This window comes from Symphalangus syndactylus, chromosome 12 (assembly GCF_028878055.3).
Source record: "Symphalangus syndactylus isolate Jambi chromosome 12, NHGRI_mSymSyn1-v2.1_pri, whole genome shotgun sequence".
Taxonomy (NCBI): Eukaryota; Metazoa; Chordata; class Mammalia; order Primates; family Hylobatidae; genus Symphalangus; species Symphalangus syndactylus.
In genome coordinates this window covers 82,722,080-82,745,861 of record NC_072441.2, presented here as the reverse complement: position 1 = coordinate 82,745,861, position 23,782 = coordinate 82,722,080, and the positions used below count along the sequence as shown (strand labels likewise).

The following is a 23,782-nucleotide window of genomic DNA, read 5'->3' as shown; positions in this document are numbered from 1 at the left end:
TCACGTAAAAGCCTCCTCCACTTGCCAAATAAAAAAAGACAAAACCAAACTGGACACAACACAAATCAAGGAGAGACATATACGATGTGAGGGGCCGAGGCCCCTGCAGGTCTCTGGCTTCCCGGCATGGTACATTCTTATGTAATTCAGGAACAGAGGCACTAGGGCCCCTCTGGGGAGTAGGAGTAAAAAAATAAGGAGATTATAGTCTCCCTGTGGGTCCCAGGCAGGGCAGGGGCAGACGCAATCTCTCACAGTTTTTTCTTGTTTTTGGTTCCACTTCTGGTCCCCGAGTGGGGCTGGCTCCCCGTGCCTCAGCCTCTGCTCTGCCCTTGGGCCTGCTCCCTCTAGCTCCCCAGCTGGTGGAAGGGCCTACAGCTGGGAACGGATGTCCCAGCCATGTGTGGTGGGACCAGCAGGACAGAGTCTACCGGGGGGACGGGAGGCAAGGAATGAGGACCAGCAGTTCCGAGACGCTGTTCCCTCAGTGACTGGCTAGCCCTGGGTGCTGTGGTCACTGGCACAGGGCATCCATCCTCTGCCTTCAGCCCTTGAGGGGCTTGTCGGCACCGCCATTGGGGCTACTGGCACTGTCACTCTTCTTCCTGCGCAAGCTCTCAATCCAGCTGGAGCTGGAGCGGGTGGTGAAGCTGGAGAGCGCAAGAGAGCTCAGCCGCATGTTCTTGCCAGACATGATGAGCTCCCCGAAGCCCTCCTGGTGGGAGAAGGCATAGCCGGAGCGCCGGGAGCCTGTGCGGCCAACCCGCCGCATGCAGCGGTGCTGGGCCTTCTGCTTCTTCCTCACCAGCTGCGTGTAGCGGACCTGCAGAGGGGCACAGGGAAGAGCCCTCTGTTAGCGTGGAGGTGTCAGACATCGCCAAGGAGAAGGGACCCACAGCATCCGGGACCAGGCTGACGCAGAGGCCTCCGTGGCCAGCTGCACGGGGTGTCTGTCCCCAGGAAGAACAGATAAGCACCAACACACTGAACAGCCACACGGCCCCACAGAGCCCCCCAGTGTTCACACGAGGCCTTTCCAGCCACCCCATCTCTGCTTCCCACAGCAGGTAGCCCGGCTTCTCACCGTGTCGGAGAGATCCGGCTTCAGGTTGAGCCTAAGGAATCGAAAGGCAACCACCGGCATGATGCAGACGACCGTGGTGAGCACAATGGTCAGCCACACCGTGGGCTGGGCCAAGGTGTTCTGGGCATTCCCTGGGGATGGAGAGGAGTCAGTGGCCTTGGGAGTCACGAGGCAGACATTCCCCATTCCCATTTCTGGCAGCTCCACTTCCCCACTCTCAAAGCCTAAGTCACCTCTGGCTTCCCGCTTCTCCAGGCTCACCCTCCAAATGTAGATCTCCAAATTTAGCTCCAAACGCCCCCAAAGCTCCGGACCTGCTGCTTCAATTGCCAGACTTGACATCTCTGTTGAACATCTACCAGGCATCTTGAATTTCCCGTGGCCCAAACTCAATTATTGTTTCCTTTTCCCAGATCTGATCCTGGTCTTTCTTAACTCAGGAAATGCCACAACCCATTCAGTTGCTCCAACTAAAAACCCTGCAATGGATCTTGATTCATTTCTTTAAAAAGTTTTTTTTAATTTCTGGTTTTTTTTGTTGTTTTTTATCTTGATTCATTTCTCTCTCTTCTTTGGACCCCACATTCAATCTGTTGGTTCCATTTTCAAAACATCTCTGGAATCCTACAGCCTTTTACTCTATTCCAAGCCCTCATTAGGCTCATCTGGTGACTGCTCTCACCTCCTAACTAGTATCCCATTTCCACCCTTGCTCCCTACACTTTATTATCCACAAAACTGTAAGAGTGGCCCTTTAAAAACATAAGTAAGCTTATGGTATTTCTCTGCTCAAAGCCCTCTAATGGCTTCCTCTCCCATTTAGATTAAAATTCAAGAACTCAGAGTTCTTCCTCTAACCCATAAGGGCTTAAATAATCCTGACTGATTCCACACCCCCACCCTCCAACTCATTTCCTCCACTCCTCCCCAGCTCCATGTGCAGAAGACCTCGTCCCAGGCCCGGGCTGAAGGCCTTTATATTGCTGTTTCCTCTTCCTGGATTGACAGTTCCCAGAGAGCCACATGGCAGGCTCTTTTTCCCTTTATTCAGATTTCTCTGTGCCGGCTGGGCGCGGTGGCTCACACCTGTAATCCCAGCACTTTGGGAGGCCGAGGTGGGTGGATCACCTGAGGTCAGGAGTTCAAGACCAGCCTGGCCAACATGGTGAAACCCTATCTCTACTAAAAATACAAAAATTAGCCAGGCTGGGTGGTGTGTGCCTATAATCCCAGCTACTCAGGAGGTTGAGGCATGAGAATCGCTTGAACCCAGGAGGCAGAGGCTGCAGTGAGTCGAGGGCTGCAGTGAGCCGAGATTGCACCACTGCACTCCAGCCTGGGCAAGACTCCTTCTCGAAAATAAATAAATAAATAAATAAATAAATAAAATAAACAGAATACTTGGCACATAAGAAATGTTGCACGTGCAGATTGGCTCCTGTTAGTCCCGAACAGCTGTGATTCCTCACTGATTCAACGAGGCCATGGGGACTTACCCACAAACCGGAACTGGTTGGGAAACATGTCGAAGAGCCCATTGCTGTGCATGGCAAAGAGGATGGCAAAGTAAACAGCAAGGCTGCCCCAGATGAAGAAGTGGTTGATGGCCGTCCAGTAGCCTGTGTCCAGCCCAATCTGCAGAAAGTAGGCATAGTCAGGCAGGCGCACCCCCGAAAAGCCCCTTCCCCTAGAAACAGAACTGTGGTGCCCAGGGCAGCCCCAGGGACAGAAGGCTCACTCCTTCCAGAGGAGAGGGGAGTTCCTGGATGGCCTCATACCTGCACGCTAACCACAATGACCAAGGATGTGGCCACAGTGACTGCAAAGGACTGGTAGTCAGCCAGCTGAGTGCCATCATCCCGGGTGGCATCGGCAAACACCCCGTAGGGAATGAAGAACATGAGTACGGAGGTGTAGATGCCCTGGGCGATGCAGATGAAGAACTCCCGCTTGTTGAAGAGAAGGTTCAGCTGGCCCGGCTCATATAGCTTAGGGTACTCCATGCTCCGCTGCTCGGGGACATCCTGTGTGGGAGGACCATGTAGCATAGGGGGCCTCAGAGGTTGCCGTTTTGACCCCGGATGACCAAGGGCAGACTCTGTCCCTGCCTCCTCGTTTCCAAAGTCTTTGGCAGCTAGAACCAACCTCAAGCCAGCCACCCTCAGACTAACTTAGTTCAGCAACCCAAGAGAGTTCTAGATCAGCTGCAGCCAGGAGGGAGAACCAGCCACACCTTCCCCAGCGGAAAGAACTGCCTTCCCAGTGGCCACAGGCAATGGGCACAAGTGTCACACACCACATCTATGTGACTCCTTCAAGCAGTGACCTTCCCCGCATCCCATCTGATCATCCAACTCCCCCATACCTGATCAAAGACCCCCATAGCCAGGACTGGTAGGGAGGTGTACACGATGTTATACAGGGTGATGAAATACTGGTCATAGACGGTCTGGAAGAGAACAGGGAGCAAGGGAGCATGTAACCTTTCTTTGCTGCACATCAGGCACAGGAGGACCGTTGATGTCACATACAGAGAACCCTAAGAAATTTTCTCAGGCTCCTTCTCTCCTCCTTTAATAAGCATTTTTTAAGAGTATATACCAGAAAATAGCTAGGCCCTGGGGGACTGAGTGATAAACAAGACAGATGGAACCTCTGCCGTCAGGTTTACAGATTCGCACTACAGTGGACTGGGAACATTTATTACCTGGGCTGAGAAGCCGCAGAAGAAGCCAAACCAGAAGTGGACCATGGTGAAAGCAAAGTTTTTGTAGAAGAAATAGCAAAGAAACTTGCACATTCGCAGGTAGGACCAGCGCCCATGCACCAGCAGGAGGCGCTGCAGGAACTTGAACTGGGAGAAGGAGTAATCGGAGGCCAAGACAGCCTGGATCCCTTCCTGCCCACTGATCCCCACACCAATGTGAGCCGCTGCAGAGACAAGAGATGACAAGAGGATGAAGACGGCCACCGGCCACACACTTTAGAGCCTACCAAGTTACAACCCCCTTCCCGTCATTCTTCTGCAGTCCAGAGACCTCAGTGGGCCCCTCCCCAGCCTCAAGCCCAGCCTACACATCTGCACAGCCCACACTCACTTTTGATCATGCTGACATCATTGGCTCCGTCTCCAATGGCAAGCGTCACAGCCTTCTTGTACTTCTTGACCAGTTCTACCACCTGTGCCTTCTGCAAGGGGGTCACCCGGCAGCAGATGACAGCTTTGCAGGCACACGCTGTCTCCAGAAACTCCAGCTCCATGTCTGCCTCCAGTGCGTGGGCCTGGAGCACAGAGAAACCTGAGAGAGCCAGTCTTTCCAGGAGACACCTGGGAGTCTCAGCTCCCCCCAGTCCCCTTTGAGACCAGAGTCTTCTCTGAAATCAGGGGAAATTAGAACAAGATATAAAAGCCCTGGACAGAAGTGCTCACTGGAAAGATACTGCCCAAGCTAAGGATAGCGATGCCTACCAGGCTGTGACCATTGATGACCAGGGCGTACTCCCCAGCAACGGCCTCCAGGACAGAAGTTAGCTTGGAAGAAGAAAGCTTCTCCTGGTAGGTGAAGCCGTTGCCTACGGAGCGGGATGAGTCCATCATCTTCTCCCGGGCTTTCCTGTTGAGGTGGAAATGATACGGTTGTGGTCTTCCAGCACGGCAGTGGGGAGCAGGGATTCAAGCCTAAACAGGGTCCATAAACCCCCGCCTGAGCCCTGAGCACAACGCACAGCACCGCCTCCCTTGGGCTTCTTGTTTACCTGAGCTCCTCCCGCACCTCCAGGACAGTACGGCCAGTGACTATGAAAACCTCGGTCATGTCGTCTGTCAGCATCTTGCAGGAATAGCCGATGTTCACAGCCGTCTCTACCAAGAGAGAACGCAGGAGCTACGGACAGGCACCCAACAAGGTCAGCACACTCGCCTGCTTGATGTCCTCGGCTCCATGCAAGGGTCCAACAGGGCTACTGTCAGTTGCAACTGCCTCTGCCCTGCTGGGCTCTCACCTTGCTTGTCTCCGGTTAGCACCCAAATCTTGATGTTGGCCAGTGTCAGGAGGGCAATGGTCTCTGGAACCCCTTGCTGAAGCTTGTCCTCAATGGCCGTTGCACCCAGCAGCTGAAAATACCACAAGGATTCCTGGCACAAGAATCGCAGGCATGAGCCCTCCGTGCCCACCCTTGGCCCGTCCCACAGCCCGTACCATCATGTTGTTCTCAACCTCCTCGTAGATGCTAGCCAGCCTGTCCTCCCGGCTGTCCTGGGCCAGGCTGGCCTGGAGGCGTCGCTCAGCCCACTCCTCGTAGTACTCTTCATCCAGATCCTTGTAGGCCAGCACCAGGGTCCTCAGCCCTTCCCCTGCGTACTCCTGGAGGCAGAGTGGAAAGGCACACCTGGGTAAGTCTGGAGAGCTAATGGACAGTGTGAGGGCGACAATGAATAATCCTGCACTGTAGACTGGGCGTGTGCTACATTCCACAGTTAGGGACTGTCACCACACACACAAAAAGAGGTAACTATGGGAGCTGGCTGATGTGTTAACTTGTCTGACTGTAGTAATCACTTCACTATATATACACGTCAAAACATCACGTTGTAGACCTTATATTTGCAGAATAAAACAAACAAGTCGCCTCCCCCACACGAAGAGTAGAACCCCCCAGGCTGGCCCCTCCTCTCCTCACACCCACATTAAGGTGGTCCATGGTGGTGTTGAGCAGCTCTTGAGTGGAGTGGTGCAGTCTGTCGAGTAGGATAGTGTCAGCCCCTTTGCAGTAGAGTCGGATCTTCCCCTCTGGATTCCGCACTATGAATGGGGCAGGTGAAGAAAGTGCCAGAAAAATTCAGACAGGCAAAGACCCCCAACCTAAACACATCAAGAGTCACCTGGCACACTTCACCCATTCCAGGCCTGAATGCTGCCCCCAAATGCCCCAGCACCCCAGGCCTGGCCTCACCTATGACCGACATCCGCTTGCGGGTGTTGTTGAAGTCCAGGATGGCCAGCAGCTGGTAGGTGATGGCTGTGCCCATCTCATGGACGGTGATCGTTTTGGGGGTGCGAGAGCGGAAAACAAAACCAAAGTTCCTGGCTGCGGTGACCAGGGCCCCCTCATCTGGGGACTGAGCTTTGTAGTACAGCTCTCCTGGGTGGGGAGGAAGAATACACGTGATATAAGTGGCCTCTCTCAGCCACGTGCCCCGCCCTGGATGCCCCAGCCCAGCCGCATTGCAGAGCAGAGCAGAACAGAGCCCAAGGGCAGAGTCAGGTCAGGAGAGTGCGAGCCGGCTCCTCGGCCCACCTTCGTTCTTTTCTTCTGACATGACAGTATGACACAGGGAAAGGAGGCGGAAGAACTCATGCGTGTGGGGGTCCCCGATCTTGACAGCCTCCAGCAGGCTGGGGTCCCAAAATAAGAACTTCTTGTCGGCCAGAGGATTGAAGGAGAAGTCGACAGATTCAGGCCTCTGAAACACATAAGAAGGCTCTTAGGAAAGGCTAGAGTGCCAGGCTGCATCCCAGGGAAGGGTTCATCCCTGCCCTCCCAACTCTCAGTAGGCACCTGTCCATGGTGGACCTCAAAATTTCCACTTCCGTCATCACCAGTTCTGCCTTAAAACACCCATTGCTCCAAGCAGCTTCCATTTCCTATCCAGACAACACATCACTCCTGACTACACTAACTGTTACTGTCCAGGTACCCTGTTTCACTGGCACATAGAATTAGGGAGAGTGAATCTTACCTCTCCCAATTCAGCTTTGTGTCCCAGGACATCAAACACATCACCTACATACAGCCAGGGCAGAAAAAGAAGCAATGTCAGAGCCAGAGAGCTCCAGAGCATGGAAAAACACCTCCAATGCAGAATCCCTGCAGGCACCGAGCCCCTCAACCCTAATCGCTGAGCAGCTGTCACAGTGTGAGTCACTCAGTCACATTGCTGACTCGCGGAATAGGAGGCAGCAGGCACCCTAGATCCCAGAACCCCAAGGCCTGGCCATGAAAGAGCCCCAGCACCCACTGCTCACCATCCCTGTCTCCACCCTAGGTGGCACTCTCCTCAGGGCAGCTCGAATTCCACACCTCCCAGGCCTCCTTGCACCCATTAGACCTGAGCAGCAGACAAGGCTCAGACAGTGACTGAAAGGCATCAGTCAGTACAGAAAGCAGTTACAAGAGGGGTCCACATTCTGCATAAAAGTCAGCCCCACATGCTGCCCCAGGGCATCCCAGCAGCACAGCCATGGGCCACACTGGGAAGTCCAACCACAGCCACATTCCACAGACTCACAAGGACCCTGAGCAGCAAGAGGGGAGAGTCTAGCAGGCTTCCGCCTGGCCAGGATGCCCAGAGGCCAGTGTCTCACTTCAAACAGCCAGGGAGCTCCCTTAATTCCTGGAGCTGAGACCAGGGTCAGGGCATCAGGAGAGGACAAGGGGAGGACTCTCAGAATCTAATTTTTTTTTTTTGATAGAATTTCACTCTTGTCACCCAGGCTGGAGTACAATGGCGCAAACTCGGCTCACTGCAACCTCCACCTCCTGGGTTCAAGCAATTCTCCTGCCTCAGCCCCCCGAGTAGCTGGGATTACAGGCACCTGCCACCATGCCCAGCTAATTTTTGTATTTTTAGTAGAGACGGGGTTTCACCATGTTGGCCAGGCTGGTCTCCAACACTTGACCTGAGGTGATCCACCCGCCTCAGCCTCCCAAAGTGCTGGGATTACAGGCGTGAGCCACTGCGCCCAGCCGGGATCTGCTTCTTGACATAGGACACAGAATGGACCGCTTTTTTGTGTGTGAACTTTTCTCGAGAGACAGGGCCTCATTCTGTCGCCCAGGCTGGGGTGCAGTGGAAGATCATGGCTCACTGCAGCCTTGACCTCCCAGGCTCAAGTGATCCTCCCATCTCAGCTGAGACCACAGGTGCATGCCACCACACCTGGCTAATTTTTAAATTTTTTGTAGGGATGTGGTCTTACTATGTTGCCCAGGCTGGTCTCGCACTCCTGAGCTCAAGCAATCCTCCCACCTCAGCCTCCCAAAGTGCTATGACTATAGGCATGAGCCACCTTGCCTGGCCAGGATGGACCCTTTCTAGGCCCCTCAGACCCAACTAGGAAGGAAGAAAAAAACAATGTTAAGGAAACTGGGGCCCCAGTTCCACTGTCCTTCCAGGCGAGGTGCAAGCCCCCAGTCCCCAGTGGTGCCACCATACCATAGCTACGGCCATTGATGGAGCACTTGTTGAAAAACATGATGTTCTGGGTGAGGGTGCCCGTCTTGTCAGAGAAGATGTACTCCACCTGGCCCAGCTCCTCGTTTAGGGTGGTGGTGCGGGCTTCTGCAGGCGTCCGCTTCTTCATGCAGAACATCTTCTTATCCCAGTTGATGAAGTAGCTGTGGCCCAGACGGATGACCTCCACACTGCACAGGGGACAAGAGGTGAGGCTTGGGTCGGGAAGGGGAGGAGGTGCCCCACCCACATGGGCCTTCGCTGCAGGCCCTCCGCCTGGGGAGAGACGAGAACAGAGAAGACACCTGGGCACAGAAACCTGGGTGGGAAAGGGCAAGGAGAGCCTGAAGGTGGAGCCGGCTGCACACAGCCAGCAGAGGAATGCCCCGACCCGACCCTCCTGACGCTCTCCAGACAAGAAGGTGCAAAGGGCCTGGGTGGGCAGGACAGACAGCAAAGGAGTAAAAGGGGCTGTAGACAAGGCACCCGGCCAGTTCTTACCTCAGGACTAATAATACAGAAACCATGCAGAGAAAAACAAGAGAAAGTGCCAGAGGGAGGGGAGAGAAAAGAGAGAGAGAAATAATGAGGGTGCTGTGCATGCCACAGCAACACAGATGCCACCTCAAAGAGGGGCGGCACCGGGGAAGGGAAATGGAGAAGGCTTGAAGCCCACTCGTCACTGTCCCAGCACAGGGTGGGTGAGCTCCTTCCACCCTGGGCTTGGGGTGCTACATCCCTGATTCTGAACATGGGGCAGGGCTGAAGTGCTCACTGCAGAGGGAGAGGGCCCTGGGCATCTGCAGAACACCACCACTTCACAATGGCACAGCGCTTTGTGGTAGTTGTTGTTTGCTCATTTGTTTTTTGAGCTAGGGTCTCTGTCACCCAAGCTGGAGTGCAGTAGTGTAATCATAGCTCACTGTAGCCTCAAACACCTGGGCTCAAGCAATCCTCCCACCTCAGCCTCCCTAGTAGCTGGGACTACAGGTGCATGCCACCACACCTGGCTAATTTTCATTTTTTGTAGAGATGGGATCTCGCTGTGTTGCCCACACTGGTCTTGAATTCCTGAACTCAAGAGATCCTCCCGCCTCCACCGCCCAAAGTGCTGGGATTACAGGCGACAGCCACCGTGCCCGGCCACTTTAGTGCCTTTAACATCTCCAGGTCTGTTCGTATCCTCTTCTTTGCTAATCATATGCACTGTTAGCATTTCCAGAAAGGGCCATGTTTAGGTCCAGTGCAGCTGAGCAATGGGGTCATATCCGGAGCCCTGCTTCCTACCTGAGTAAGGCTCCTATCAGGATCCCATTACCAGGCAAATGGGAATGTCTTCACATTCCAAAGGGCCTTTTCCTCACACAGCTCTTCAACCCCCTCTCAGCCTCCCCCAAACATACACACTGTGACCTGATGAGACTCAGAAAGAAAACTGCTTTAGCTGCTCCCAAGGGCTTCAAGTGAACTGAGATACAAAACACAGATAGCAAAGCCCATAGGTGGGAAAACAAAATTAGGTTGTAAGCACAAAGGCATTTAAATAGTAATGCAGAAGGGGGTGGCAACAGTCACGATGAGCAGGCTACCACCCAGTAACTGTACAGTCATTTAAGTTTAAAATGTATCTTCTAAGCCAATATCTTATACCAAGACATCCTATTAAAAGGTGAGACAAGTACTCCTGTTCCTGTTTCACGTGGGAAAACTAAGATCAAGTGAGGCCCTGAGTGACCGTGGATTTTCCTGAGGTCACATGGCCAGTGACGAGGCAGAACTAAACCCAGAACCTTCCGACTCTCCTCTTCACACCCTGGAAAAGCCTAAACTGTATTCCCTCAGCACAGAAATGCTGTATCTTCTATTTATTATCATCAGCAGTAAGATTGGGGGCTGGGAGAGAGTTGAGGGCTAGTGGGGAATCTGTACGAACAAAAGATGGGGGACAGGACAAGTTTTCAGCACCTCCATAAAACATTTCCTTAAAAATGTCACAGGTTCCCTTATCTCAAGTGCAAGGCACTAAGCAAGAAAGTTCCTTTCCCCTGGCCATTCTTCCTGCCTCCTCTTCCTCCTCCTCCCCTTCATTCTCACTGGCCTGTCCCTGCTAACATTCTCTTTACCTCAAACATCCTAGATGTTGCCTTGATCCTATTCATGCTGTACACTACTGCCAGTCAATACTTCCTAAAGCATTCTTTAGATTTTTTTTAGAATGCATTTTTTTCTTTTTGTGGGGGAGGGGTTCTGGTGAAAACCGGAAAAGCTGCTAGACAAATTCTAAAAGAGCTGTAACACTTAGAATGCATTTTTAGAATACGGAATACATTCTTTTGACTTTCTTCAAAAACTTTTTTATTTGTTTGTTTGTTTGTTTTGTTTTGTTTTTTGAGACAGAGTTTCACTTTTGTTGCCCAGGCTAGAGTGCAGTGGCGTGATCTTGGCTCACTACTACCTCCACCTTCTGGTTTCAAGCGATTCTCCTACCTCAGCCTCCCGAGTAGCTGGGATTACAGGCACCCGCCACCACACCTGGCTAATTTTTGTATTTTTAGTAGAGACGGGGTTTCAACATGTTGGCCAGGCTGGTCTCTAATTCCTGACCTCGTGATCTGCCCACCTTGGCCTCCCAAAGTGCTGGGATTACAGGTGTGAGCCGCCGCGCCCAATCTCTTCAATAACTTTGAATGGTTAGTAAGTACAAAGTCCTCAGGCAAATATTCAAAAGCCTCCACAATCAGGAGCAAGCTATGTTTCCAGCTCTTGCACTTGGCCCAAAACCCTGGCCAACTATTTCCATAGGCCATTCCCAGGCTCCCATCTCCACACCTTTGCTTCCAGCCCTCTCATCCTCCTCTCCATTGTGCCTCCACCTTCACCCAGCCCAGTCACCACTCAAAGCCCAGAGCAAATGCCATGTCTCCCTTCCTGCCTACCTGCTTAGGGAGCGACACTCTCCCAGCCCCCGGGCACCCTGTGCCTCCCACATGGTATCTCAGTCTGACACTGTCCAGATCTCCCCTCCTCGACCCATCCATCTGCTGCTGCTGAAGGCAGAGGCCACCTTATACATCTCTGTATCCCCAAGCTTCACACAGAAGACTCTAGGTCGAATTCTACAGCACTGGTTCCTATTTTGTTTTATAATGTGTTTAGATTTTCCTTCCTTTGCTAGACGTAAGCTCCTACAAGGAAGGAGATCCATTCCTAATTCATCTTTTATTTGTGATGGCACCTAGCACACTTCTTTGTACACAGTAGGCATGTAATAAATAGGTGCTGAATAAATCAATATTTTTTTTTTCTCTAATACAGTCCCAAGTACCAGGAAACTGTGGTAAAAAGTTTGCTCTGCCCACAAAGATAAACAGATAACATCAAATGTTTACAGTACAGGAAGAAGAGGACTTCAAGTTACTTCTCAAGGACTTCATCTTCATAGAAAAGAAAAGTTCTATGGGACCACCTGACTCCCTGGAGAGACCCCAGGTCAGAGAAGGCACATACCTGACATAGAGTGAAATGGGCACAACGGTGTTGAGGATGATGATGTAGGACCAGAAGGAGAGGAAGCCAGAGAAGAAGGCACTGTCCACTGCCTCATCCCACGGCAGGTAGACCTGGAAGCGCGTCCCCACCTCGTGCTCCCAGATGGCATTGCCAATGGCCAGGATGACCCCCATGCAAATCAGGAATCCAAAAATCTGGGGAGGAATGAGAAGCACAGGTGAGGCTGACATGTAGGAAGCCCTCAAAACCAAGTGCATCTGTGATGTATTCATTCCTTGAGCCGTCAAAAGCTCAGATGCTCTAGTGCAAGCTTGTCCAACCCGTGGTCTCTGGGCCACATGTGGCCCAACACAGATTCATAAACTTTCTTAAAACACCATGAGATTTTGGTAACAGCTGAATGTTAAATGAAAAATAATTAAAAAAAAAACTATTATGGGCTGGGCTCAGTGGCTCAAGCCTGTAGTCCCAGCATTTTGGAAGGTTGAGGTGGATGGATCACCTCAGGTCAGGAGTTTGAGACCAGCCTGGCCAACATGGTGAAACCCCGTCTCTACTAAAAACATAAAAAAAATTAGCCAGGCCTGGTGGCACTTGCCTGTAGTCTCAGCTACTCAGGAGTCCAAGGCATGAGAATTGCTTGAACCCGGGAGGCGGACGTTGCAGTGAGCCAAGATGGTGCCACTGCATCCCAGCCTGGGCAACAGAGCGAGAACTTGTCTCAAAAAAAAAAAAAAAAAAAATGGCCAGGTGCAGTGACTCACGACTATAATCCCAGCACTTTGGGAGGCCAAGGTGGGCAGATCATGAGGTCAGGAGTTCGAGACCAGTCTGGCCAACATGGTGAAACCCCGTCTCTAATCTCTACTAAAAATACAAAAAAATTAGCCAGGTGTGGTGGCAGGCACCTGTAATCCCAGCTACTAGGGAGGCTGAGGCAGGAGAATCATGTGAACCCGAGAGGCGGAGGTTGCAGTGAGCCGAGATCATGCCATTGCACTATACTCCAGCCTAGTGACAGAGTGAGACTCCGTCTCAAAAAAAAAAAAAAAATTTATGAGATTTTTTTTGCAATTTTTTTTTCTAAGCTCATCAGCTATTGTTAATATTAGTGTATTTTATGTGTGGCCCAAGACAATTCTTCTTCCAGTGTGGCCCAGGGATGCCAAAATATTGGACACCACTGCTCTAGTGGAAAAAGCTCAGAACTGGTGACAGGTTCTAGTCTGTCACCAATTATCATGTGGCCTTCTGTCTGACCATTATTTCATCTATATGATGAAGAACCTGAAATAGCTGATTAGCTCTCAATCTGGCACCTTGAAACCTTCCAGAGTCCTCAAAGTTGGTAAGAGTGGGGATGAGCTACTTTTAACATACAGAAAACTTACTGTAAATAATCTATTCACCTGGGCTAGTCCTCCACAAGCCAACAAAAATGCCAAGCCACGGTAATGTTCACTATCTCACATAGATGGCTTTTTTTTTTTTTGAGACGGAGTCTTGCTCTGTCGCTGAGGCTGGAGTGCAGTGGCGCGATCTCAACTCACTGCAAGCTCCACCTCCCAGGTTCACGCCATTCTCCTGCCTCAGCCTCCCGAGTAGCTGGGACTACAGATGCCTGCCACCACGCCCGTCTATTTTTTTGTATTTTTAGTAGAGACGGGGTTTCACCATGTTGGCCAGGATGGTCTTGATCTATTGACCTCGTGATCCACCCAGCTCGGCCTCCCAAAGTGCTGGGATTACAGGCATGAGCCACTGCGCCTGGCCGAGATTGCCTTTTTTTTTTAAACTTGGGAAACAAACTGTATCTTCATAAACGTAGATTTCTTTTTTGAAACAGGGTCTTGCTTTGTTGCCCAGGCTGGAGTGCAGTGGCATGATCCTAGCTCAATGCAGCCTCAATCTCCCAGGCCAAGCAATCCCCCAGCCTCAGCCTCCAGAGTAACTGGGACCACAGGTGCATGCCACCAAACCTGGCTAATTTTTCAATTTTTTGTAAAGACAGGGTCTCACTATGGTGTCCAGGCTGTTTTCGAACTCCTAGGCTCAAATGATCCTCCCACCTTGGCCTCCCAAAGTGCTGGGATTACAAGTGTGAGCCACCACTCCTGGTCTAGATTTCTTGATTAGTCAAAAATCTTATAAATTTTGGAGTCTCTGGAGAGACTGGTAAAAAACCAGACCACTGTCCAATTTCCTACATCTATTTCCAAAGCTGCCTCCACTGTTTAGGCTTTGAAACAAAATACGAGATTGGTGCCCTATGACCACCAGGGGGCGACTGGAGCCCTTATGTGATAGACAACCTCGCCCACCAGGCTGGGTTTCCGCACACCCTTTGAAGCCAGGGCGGAAACAAGCTCACCAGAGGCTAGCCCCAGCCTTCACAAGCTGGCATGTGGGGGGCAGGCGGCAGACAGTCGGGGCACAGGAAGGGGAGGAGAGCCCAACAAGGAGTTCAGATTTCTAGCTAAACAAGAGAAGGATTCAGGAATTGCCAAAAACTAAAACAGAAACTTTTCCTTTGGGATCCTTCGTTCTTAAAAGTTGGGGGGAAAAGCCCCTGCCAACCTCTTCCAAATGGAAATTTTTCTTTTAATTCCCTCTCCATCCCCATGAAGGCCTCCTTGTCCCTGGCAAAAGCAAACAGAAGGTCACATGCTTCACAAAGTCATCATCATAACTGGAATCAGAGAAGGGATGATTTGTTTCAGCTTTAAGTTGTTGATTCATGCACGTTCCTAAAGTTTTTTTAAATAACATCTTCCAACTAAAAGGAGCCTAAAATAAACACTGCCTTTGTGTAGCTGACCTGCTAGTGGCTTTAACGCCAAACCTGAAGCCTACTGACCAAAGAAGAGAGAGGAAAGGAAAAGGAGCACCCAGGGAGAAGCAGAGGGCAGAGGCAGGGAACCAGATGTGGGGCGCCTCACCCAGAGCACCAGGGTATTCATTAGGCGATCAATACTCGTTCTTTTGAACTTTGTTCTGCCGCTGTTTTGCATCAGCTTAGTGTCGGGACCTGGAAAAGAATGGGAAGGGCTGGGAAAGCCAAATAACACATCTGCCTCTGGGCTTCTGCCCTGATCCCCAGACTGCAGGACACCAGGGTGGAATAGAGATACTGGCTGGATAAGAGGCCTATATACACAGCTGGAGGTTTCTTACCTTAGGTATTCTCCCATCTCATCCCATACTCCTGAGGGAGGGCTGGCTGAGTCACTCTTACCCTTCTTTCTCTGGATGCTAGGAGGCTCACCTGCAAAGATGACCAGCCCGAAGCACCACTCGGTGTTTCGCAGCACACAGCCCCGCAGCAGCATGTTCTGGTTGCTCAGGGGGAACTTGTTTTCCTTCCAGTAGAGAGTTCCGCTGAATTTGTCTAGTTTGTTGTTGGGAGGTTCACAGATCACTTCACCTGAACAGGAGACAAGAATTCCACTGCTCAAGGTCCAGTCTACAGCCTGACCACAAGACAATACAACAAAGAGAAAATGAGCTGAGGGAAGAGGATGCAAGGGCAAGGGCCCATCCATATGCTGCTGGGAGGAGTGTGAGCTGATGCAACTCTTCAGGAAAATAATGAAGCAGGCCAGGCGTGGTGGCTCATGCCTGTAATCCCAGCACTTTGGGAGGCTGAGGCGGGTGGATCACCTGAGGTCAGGAGTTTGAGACCAGCTTGGCCAATATGGCAAAACCCTGTCTCTACTAAAAATACAAAAATTAGCCGGGCATGGTGGTGGGCACCTGTAATTCTAGCTACTCGGGAGGCTGAGGCATAAGGATCGCTTGAACCTGGGAGATAGAGGTTGCAGTGAGCCGAGATCGCACCACTGCACTCCAACCTGGGCAAGAGTACTTAAAAAAAAAAAAAAAAGCAGCAGCATGACCTAATATTTGTTTGTACAAACATATGAAAAGTGTGATGAGCACACACTGACTGTCAATTAATGTGGCTACCTCAGCAGGGTAGAAGAGGAAGGAAGAGCTATTTTCTTTCTTTTTTTTTTTTTTTTTTTTTTTTGCTTTTTTTAAGACAGAGTCTCACTGTATTGCCCAGGCTGGAATGCAGTGGCGCGATCTCGGCTCACTGCAACCTCCACCTCCCAGGTTCAAGCAACTCTCATGCCTCAGCCTCTCAAGTAGCTGGGACTACAGATGCATGCCATCACGCCCGGCTAATTTTTGTATTTTTTTTTTCTTTTTGAGACGGAGTTTCACTCTTGTAACCCAGGCTGGAGTGCAGTGGCACGATCTTAGCTCACTGCAACCTCCTCCTCCCTGCAACCTCCGCCTCCCAGGTTCAAGCGATTCACCTGCCTCAGCTTCCTGAATAGCTGGGATTACAGGCATGCAGCACCATGCCCAGCTAATAATTTTTGTATTTTTAATAGAGACAGGGTTTCACCATGTTGACCAGACTGGCCTCGAACTCCTGGCCTCAAGCAATCTGCCCACCTCGGCCTCCCAAAGTGCTGGGATTACAGGCATGAGCCATGGTACCGACCTCTATTCACTTTTTCTTATACACTCTGTATGGTTTGTCTTATAAGGAACATATATTATTATTCTGAGCTAATAAGCTAAAAGAATAAGCTGAATTTCTCTCAACATGCATAGCAAGTGGGGAGCTATCAGCCACAAAGTTCCCTTGAAATAATTATCAACTCAAAAACCAAGAGGGAGCCATATGACATTATGAACACTCACCTCCCCCAAACAGTCCAGGGAGTTGCATAATAACAACAAAAAGCCCAAAAGAAAAGGTATAATTTAACGCCCCCAAACAAAACCCAACCCCCCTCCTCTACCTTCAGGCTGCTCCTCCAAAATTACTCACCATCAAACTTGGCAAGCTTATTGATGTCTCCCAATTCTGAGGTGACTGGAATCGCCTGACGTACTTTCATGTTGGTCTCGCTGGAAGGACAGTATCCCTGAGTCCCAGCTCCCTCCTCATCCTCTAAATGTTTTTTTTCACAGATGGGGTCTCGCTCTGCTGCCCATGCTGGAGTGCAGTCGCACAATCATAGCTCCCTAAAGCCTCGAACTCCTGGGCTCGAACAATCCTCCCGCCTCAGCCTCCCAAGTGGCTGGGATTACAGGCATTAAAACCACCATACCCAGCTAATTTTTAAACTTTTTAAATTTTTTGTTTGTTTGTTTCATAGAGATGAGGTCTCACCATCTTGCCCAGGCTGGTCTCAAACTCCTGGCCTCAAGCAATCCTCCCACATTGGCCTCCCAAAGCGCTGGGATTTACAGGAGTGAGTCACCATGCCCACCTTTCCCCATCCTCTAAATTCTACCTGGTGACACCTAAGCATGGTGCATAACTGCTCAGCCCAGCAAATACTGGTTGAATAACACTTCACACATCCCATCCAAAGCCTTTCCTACCCCTAATTTTTCCAAATTCAGACAGAGCCCAGGCCTGAGAACCTCATTCAAAGACAATCTTTTTACCTCCAAAGAGACAGAAGGAGAGGGCTGACACTGAGCATGCCACTTACCCATCAAGTTCTGCTGTCTCTATGTAACACAGCCCATGGGGCTCACTGCTGGAAAGGAGGAGGAGATCCGCCTAGAGAGAAAAACTAATGAGAAGTCCGAATATGCAAACCTCCACCCCCAGTGGGCTGTAATGGTGGCTCCTTCCACTAAGCATTCTTGGTTTGCTTAGTTCCAGGTGCATAAATGGCTAGTCCCAGGCAAATCAGCATGACACAGAAGCCCCTGGTGTGAGCAAGTTTCCTGCCATGGGTGTTTAAGAGGCAACAGTAAATCAGGAAAGATTCATCCTTTTCTCACAAAGAAGAGGAAGAACCCTACAGGCCTAGAGGGGCACCCTGTCCCTTACCGCCACAAACTGGTTATTTTCTAGCTTGATAATATCACCAACACAGACATTCATCCACTGCTCCTGCTGGAGGCTGAGGCAACGAGAAGACAGTGGAGAGGCTGTCAGGAGCTAAAGAGGTTCCTAAGGGACCCCCCTTCCTCCCCAGAGCTCTTGTCTCCAACAGGCACTCACATTCCATTGATCAGCACCTGAGACTGGCGGTTATTCACCTGGTTATCACTCTTGTGGCGGAACTGAAAAGAAGAAAACTGAAAGGTAAGACACCTTCCCCCGCCTGGAAGGAATTCATTGATCAGTAGAACTCAGAGCATGCTGGTTAACGCCTCATACACACCCCATCACAAACCAATTCACTCCCTGATTCCCTCTCCCCACGCTCAGCAAAAAGACATCATGGATCTAGCTGGACCGGGTAAGGGATGGCAAGGTCACCAAGAAATTGTGCTGGATGAAGGTGGCTGTGAGTTGGGGGTGGGGCTGGGAGTACGGGTGGGTGACTGGGACAAAATAGAGGAATGAAAACAACTCACATAGTCATCGGTGGCATCTTTAACAGCTGTGATGGTGAGGACAAGAACCAAAGGCACGATGGTGGTGAACCAGGACAGGGAAGAGATCTGTGGGATCAACTGAAAAAAAGAAAGAGAAGTATGCCTCTGAGGCCCCATCTGATGCCTTCATTCCCTTTCCTCTTCCTTGGCTTTATTCAATTTGGGGAGCTGCAAAAAATCTACTATGGGTCACCTACCTGCAGAATGAGGAGGAACAGGAAGTAAGTGTTGGCAACTTCCTGGAACTGTTCAAAGAGGTTGACAGGCAGGAAGGTGAGAATATTGTACTTGGAGGTCTTGATGCAGTTACTCTATGGCAGTAGGAGAGAAGATAATGAGCAGCCTCCAGTCCCAACCCAGAACCAGACTGAGGCTGCATCCCCCATCTTTATACTTCCCCAGACCTCTACTCCAAGAGCCAGCAAACACAGGTGTGGGAGGGGGAAAGAGGAGGAGAGAAGGGAGTCTCAAGGGGTTCAATGTATTCTGCTTCACTGACAGGTGAAGGCATGAAAAATTCAGCACGATAGCAGATGGAGAGTGGCTGAGGAGGTTGCTTCCCCTCCCCCAAGCACTCTTTCCAGGCAGCCCTCAGTCCCAACAGTAGGTTGTCCTTGCCCCTTTCCCCTCTCCAAACAGAGAGAGGGAACAGGTGGTCTAGAGTCACTTACCGCATACTGGAATTTCTCATTGTATTCTCGGTCATTAGCCCGCGCCCTCCTTTCTTCTTCTGCAACAAAATGATGCTGCAGTCAGGAGGAGCAAACTGAGGTCTCGACCAACACTTTGTTGGGGGGTTCCCTGTTTTTTTCCACAGAATATCATTTTAAGGAGTTAGCTCCACAGCTGAGGGGGTCATCAAATTCTTCCCTCCAGTCCACCTCTCACCAGCAGCCTGACCACACGGCTCTCCAGGTTACATTCACAGGACAGGACATGTTCTCATTTCCTCACCACCAACCTTCAAGGTCTTCCACTGGAAGCACCCAGTTTGTCTCCCCCACCCCCACTCCAGAGGAATCTGAGCCACTGACAGTCCTGGGATTCCCTAGCCCCTTTTGCTGCTATTATTAATGCATACATCATCATAATCAAGGAGTAGCGCTGAAAACGCAAAGCTTCCTTCCCCCTGGGGACCACTGCAGATCTAGTCGCGGTACCACTCTCTCCCTTATTTGAAGGGTGGGGTAGGTGGCAAGAAGGAGGTTCACTGTGCCCTGGAGCTGCTCTGCGGCAGCATCCCAGCCCCACGTGCAGTCCCCCCTACAGGAGCCTCTGCTTGTCACATGTCACCAGCAGCTGCTTCTGACTGGCCCACAATGACATCACCTTATTTCAAAGCTCATCTTCAAGTAGAAAAAGGTGTGTGGGGGGGCGTTTCAGGGATATGGGTCATGCAGACTGAGATAGAGATAGAGGAGGGAGGAATGAAATGTAATTGAAACAGTTGCTCTCTAACTGGACCTTCCTTGTACCATCTGCACACATTTAGCTTTAAAGGGCTCATTTGTCACTCAGTTAGTGACACCTATCTAGCTAAACCTATCCGAAACCTCTGCAGGTCTGGGACTGCAGGCACCAAATTCATGTCCCAGAACAAGGAGCTGTCCTATAATAGATTCCCCAGCCCATCTCCCTGCGGGTCACCATGACCTCATGCTGCAAAAAGGGGTAACTTGGTTAGGCAGCAAACCTAATGCCTTAAGCCAGTCCAGGAGCCAAAGACAGCATTCCAGACCCCTTTCTACACACCCCAGGACCCCTGCAGCGCACACTGCAGTAACAAAACCCCAGGCCACAGTGCCCCCTGCCTACTAAGCCACTTCACTCCCATAAACTTCCCTAGAGGGCCTCCCTTGGGCCGAGTCCCCTGCGCAATCACCAAAGACCATGCAAAGGAAGAAGGTAGGGACTGGATCCTTCGGAGCCAGGATCTCTGGGTCTGGAAAGAGGATCAGGGGAGGTAGGGGGAGGCTGGGGACAAGTGAATGTAGGGATTGGAGGGGGGAAATAATGGGTGCGGGAGAGCTGCCAGGCTCTGCCTCCCGTTACCTGTCCCCCAAGAGGGCTTCTTTCGGCTCCAAGAGGGAGGCGCCTGGGTCCGGGCCCACTTCTCGGGCATCTCCTTGGGGACCGTCATGATCCCGGTTTGAGTGGGGGAGGGCAGACCGTCTATATGTCCTTGGCCTTAGCGGCATCGATGGGGCGGCCCCCCGGGGAGGTGCAGGAGCCGCGGCCGCTCAGAGGGGAGCCCCGGCCGTCGGGCGCGCGCCCCACCCGCAGCCCGGGCCATCCTCCCGGCCGCCGGCGCTCGGGGACACCGCGAGCTCAGCTGCGCCGCCGCCGCCGCCCCCCATTCCCCCCGGCGGATGCCAGCGTGCGCTGAGTGGCCCAGGACACGCCGAGCACGCCCAGGGCTCCGCCCCCGCCCGCTCCCCGACTGCAGGAGCCGCAGCCTGCCAGCGCGCCGCGTAGGCGAAAGCTGGCGCGCGAGCCCCGCCTCCCCTCCCACCCCCGGGCCCGGCCAATGCGGGTGAGCGGACTGCCGGCGTTGTCGGGGGCAACCGCTTTCACCCACACACACCCCCGCCCGCGGAAAAACCAGGAGGACCGGTAGATGGAAAAACGAGGGGAGCAGGGAGCGGGTGAAAGGACCAAGCAGAGATGAGAACACAGCTCCCTAAGCCAGAGAGCAGGAGCTGCAGGTGCCCCAAGATAAGACCGCAGGTGTTTCGGGGCGTGGGGCTGGTGCTCAGCGCTGTCCTGGCAGATAACCCAGCTTTGGGATCAAGCGGAAGAATTCTGTTTCCTAGGCTCCCCCCAAGCTGGGTAGGGGCTGCTGTAAGCTACCCTCCCTCAGACCCATACCAGTTGTCCCTTTTCCTTTTGCTCCCTGAGCCATAACAACACCCACTCTTGATGGTTCCCGGGATCTCCCCTCGCCTGTCTTACCTGGGGGGCGCTTTTTTGCACACAGTGCCATCTCACCCAGCAAGGTCCCAGCAATCCCATGGGAGACCCTGCAAGAAGTGACAGACGAATGAGGTCAGGAAGCAGAGGATAACCCTTCCCTCCCCTCATGAGACCTCTTTTGAAGACCTTCTCCAGCTCTGACCCTGCCCTCCCAGTCTCTCCTCTTACTGCCATGATGGGTCCCTGGGAAAGAGGGGACTTCTCCACCACCTCCCATCATGCCCCTGCCTTGAGTGACATGGGGGGCTGAGACTTTACAGAAGCCCATGCCTGTAGGGAAAGGAGAAGAGGCCAGATATTGAAAAAAGGGGAACAGCTCTCAAGGTATCCATCCCAGGGACAATGGAGGCTCTCATGTGTTCTGGCGGCAATGAGTAGTGCTTGTGCTTACTAGATAGCAGTTTCCCCAAAGGGTGGGGTGGAGGGAACATAAGCCAGGAAACACCTGGCAGGGCATCAGGAAACAGGGTGGGCAGGCTCCACCCTTCTCGAAAGGCTTATAAGTTCCCTGCCATCCCCACCCCCCATTACTAGGGCTTCCATTATCACCTCCTCCAGGGGAGCTCACATTAGAGGCATGGCCCTCACTTTCTGCACAGACAGTCCCCAAACAGCTTCCCCTCAGCCTGGGTCAGCCACCCTTCTGGGCTGGCAGAAGGGTCTTCCCAACCCTGGTGGGGAGTTTGCCCCTCCCTCCCTCCCACCCCAAACCTAGTCCAGTCAATATGGCACGGGTTGCAGGCTCAAGGAGCACCAGTGAGACAGGCCTGTGCCTGCTTCCGCCTTCCCATGTCTTTTCTTTCTCCTAAAAGGTTCAAGGCCTGGCCTTACAAGGCAAAGCCTCATCCTTACTCCCCAGCCTGGCCTAAAGGAAACTGCCAGCCAGTCACCTCCTCTTTCCTTGTCTGGGTGGAAGGCCTTTCACCTCCTCATCCTCTTTGGTTCCCTCTGCCTTTCGCCTACCAGGCACACCCCACCAACCTGTCAGCCCCAAGAGATACTAATTGCCTGTCTGGCCAACCTCTATAATTACAGACTCTGGCCACGACTCAGTCACCCACACCAGTTCTCCTTTCGCTAGCTCAGATCCCACCCTTACGCCAGGTCAGGCAATCCTGAAAGCCAGAAGTCCTTTTCATCCCTGACCTTCTCCAACTATGGCAGTTCAGGGTGCCTGGCTCAGGAAGAAAAACCTCATCCATATTTTAGAGATGCCAAGCCCTCCTCCAGGGCCCCCAGCCAGGGTCTCCACCCAGTCTGAGTATGAGTCACGGGAGGGTGGGGAGCACAGGGAGAGGTTAAAGGATGGAAGAGTGGGCATCACAAGTTCTACAGGCAGCCCCGCCCTTGGGGAGGAAGGGATCAAGAAACACTGTCAGACTAAAGATCTGAGTTTGAGTCCCATGAAAGAGTTAATGTAGGAGCTGCACACGCCATCAGGAGTCAGGAGTCTGGATATGGACCAGGAAAGTTGTTTTACCTCTGAGACCCTGGGGAGACTGGAAGCAGACCTCATCCCCTCTGGGGGGGCCATCATTCCAAGGGGAAGGGAGGAGAGACCTGGGAACAGGGATCCCCTCTCACTTTTCCTTCTTAGTCTCACACAGCCTGGGTTTTCTGAGCAGGTCAGGCCCATCAGCCACGTTGCCCTGCCCCGTCACCCAGCCCCAGCCCCCTCTCGGCCACATTTGGGATAAAAATAGCCAGCCCCGGCAAGCAGGCAATGCTCCATGGAGGAAAACAGCTCCTCCTGTAGGTCCGGTCCCTGCTCCCGTACAAGCAAGAGCCCCAAAGGCTGGCCACTTCTTTCAGAGCAGGCTGGCAGGTCAGGGAAACAGGAGGAAGTGGAACTCGAGGCCTCCAGCTCACTGGCCACCAACACGAGCTCGGGCCACCTTCCCTCACCAAGGACAGAACTCAGGGCTCCCGGCATAGCTATCATCTCCCAGAGCTACTGCCCCTCCTGACACCCTCAGTTTTCCTCAGGCATAGACCTCCACCTTACTGAGACAAAGCCTACCAGCCCAAACTCCCTTCTCCAGGCACCAAATCCTCGGGTCCCGGTTACTCCTCTCGCCCAACAACTCTCTGGGCGGGTCTCCCCTGGCCGAGGCTGCACAAGCTTCTCCTTGGCACTCGCGCTGCTCTCCTGCTCTCCACGCGCCCCTTCGGCACCCCATCCTCCCATCCTGCACACAGCCCCCCCGCTCTGCCCCGTCCCGTCCCCGGGCACCCGACAGCCCCTCCTCTCCAGTCGGCCGCCACCCCCTCCCCGTCTGGCAGCAGCTCCCGACTCTCGGCCTCCGGTGCTCCCCAGTCTACACCCGCTCCCCGGCCCCTCCAGCCCCGCGGCTGCGGCCGCATCTCTCTCTGCCCTCCCGGCCCCGCGCTCCCGGGCGCCCCCGCCTCGCCTCGCCTCACCTCAGCGCTCAGCGCTCTGCGCTCGCCCCGGCGGCCCCGTACTGCCCATGCCGGGGGCTGGGGCGGGGGGCGCTCGGCTTGGCTCCCCGCGGGCTCCCGCCCCCCAGCTGCGGCCCCGCTCCCCCCGGGCCTCGGCCCGC

At 52.7% G+C, this 23,782-nt stretch overlaps 1 protein-coding gene and 1 non-coding gene across 6 annotated transcripts; both read right to left on the bottom strand.

Annotated features, from left to right (window-relative positions):
• ATP8B2 (ATPase phospholipid transporting 8B2) lies at positions 1–23,782 on the bottom strand. 5 transcript variants are annotated; one of them, XM_063626398.1, is made up of 28 exons: positions 23,643–23,782; positions 21,201–21,268; positions 18,920–18,978; positions 18,446–18,559; positions 18,228–18,326; positions 17,869–17,930; positions 17,695–17,767; positions 17,348–17,418; positions 16,675–16,754; positions 15,094–15,252; positions 14,768–14,856; positions 11,826–12,022; positions 8,301–8,509; positions 6,825–6,868; positions 6,383–6,548; positions 6,038–6,226; positions 5,771–5,886; positions 5,284–5,448; positions 5,087–5,198; positions 4,841–4,946; positions 4,554–4,698; positions 4,183–4,366; positions 3,792–4,015; positions 3,450–3,533; positions 2,863–3,108; positions 2,581–2,719; positions 1,085–1,215; positions 1–823 (listed from the first exon to the last, which is right to left on the bottom strand). In XM_063626398.1, exons 2-28 carry the CDS (start codon positions 21,229–21,231, stop codon positions 545–547), a joined length of 3,573 nt encoding a protein of 1,190 aa, XP_063482468.1. In that variant the 5' UTR covers positions 21,232–21,268; positions 23,643–23,782; the 3' UTR covers positions 1–544. The 5 variants fall into 5 exon arrangements, with proteins under 5 accessions (XP_063482468.1, XP_063482470.1, XP_063482466.1 ...); XM_063626400.1 differs by having other exon boundaries at positions 18,446–18,493; XM_063626396.1 differs by lacking the exon at positions 23,643–23,782 and adding an exon at positions 21,492–21,617.
• Positions 10,560–10,618, bottom strand: LOC134734994 (U7 small nuclear RNA). Its single transcript, XR_010117859.1, has one exon. It is a non-coding gene; the product is annotated as a U7 small nuclear RNA (small nuclear RNA).

Excerpts from the sequence above, each read along its gene's own strand:
- ATP8B2 (XM_063626396.1), bottom strand. The coding sequence starts at position 21,577 with ATGAGAGCCTCCATTGTCCCTGGGATGGATACCTTGAGAGCTGTTCCC. Across the intron at positions 18,560-18,919 it reads ATGAGAAATTCCAGTATGCG|AGTAACTGCATCAAGACCTC; the intron begins GTAAGTGACTCT and ends CTACTGCCATAG. Across the intron at positions 17,931-18,227 it reads AAGATGCCACCGATGACTAT|TTCCGCCACAAGAGTGATAA; the intron begins GTGAGTTGTTTT and ends TCTTCTTTTCAG.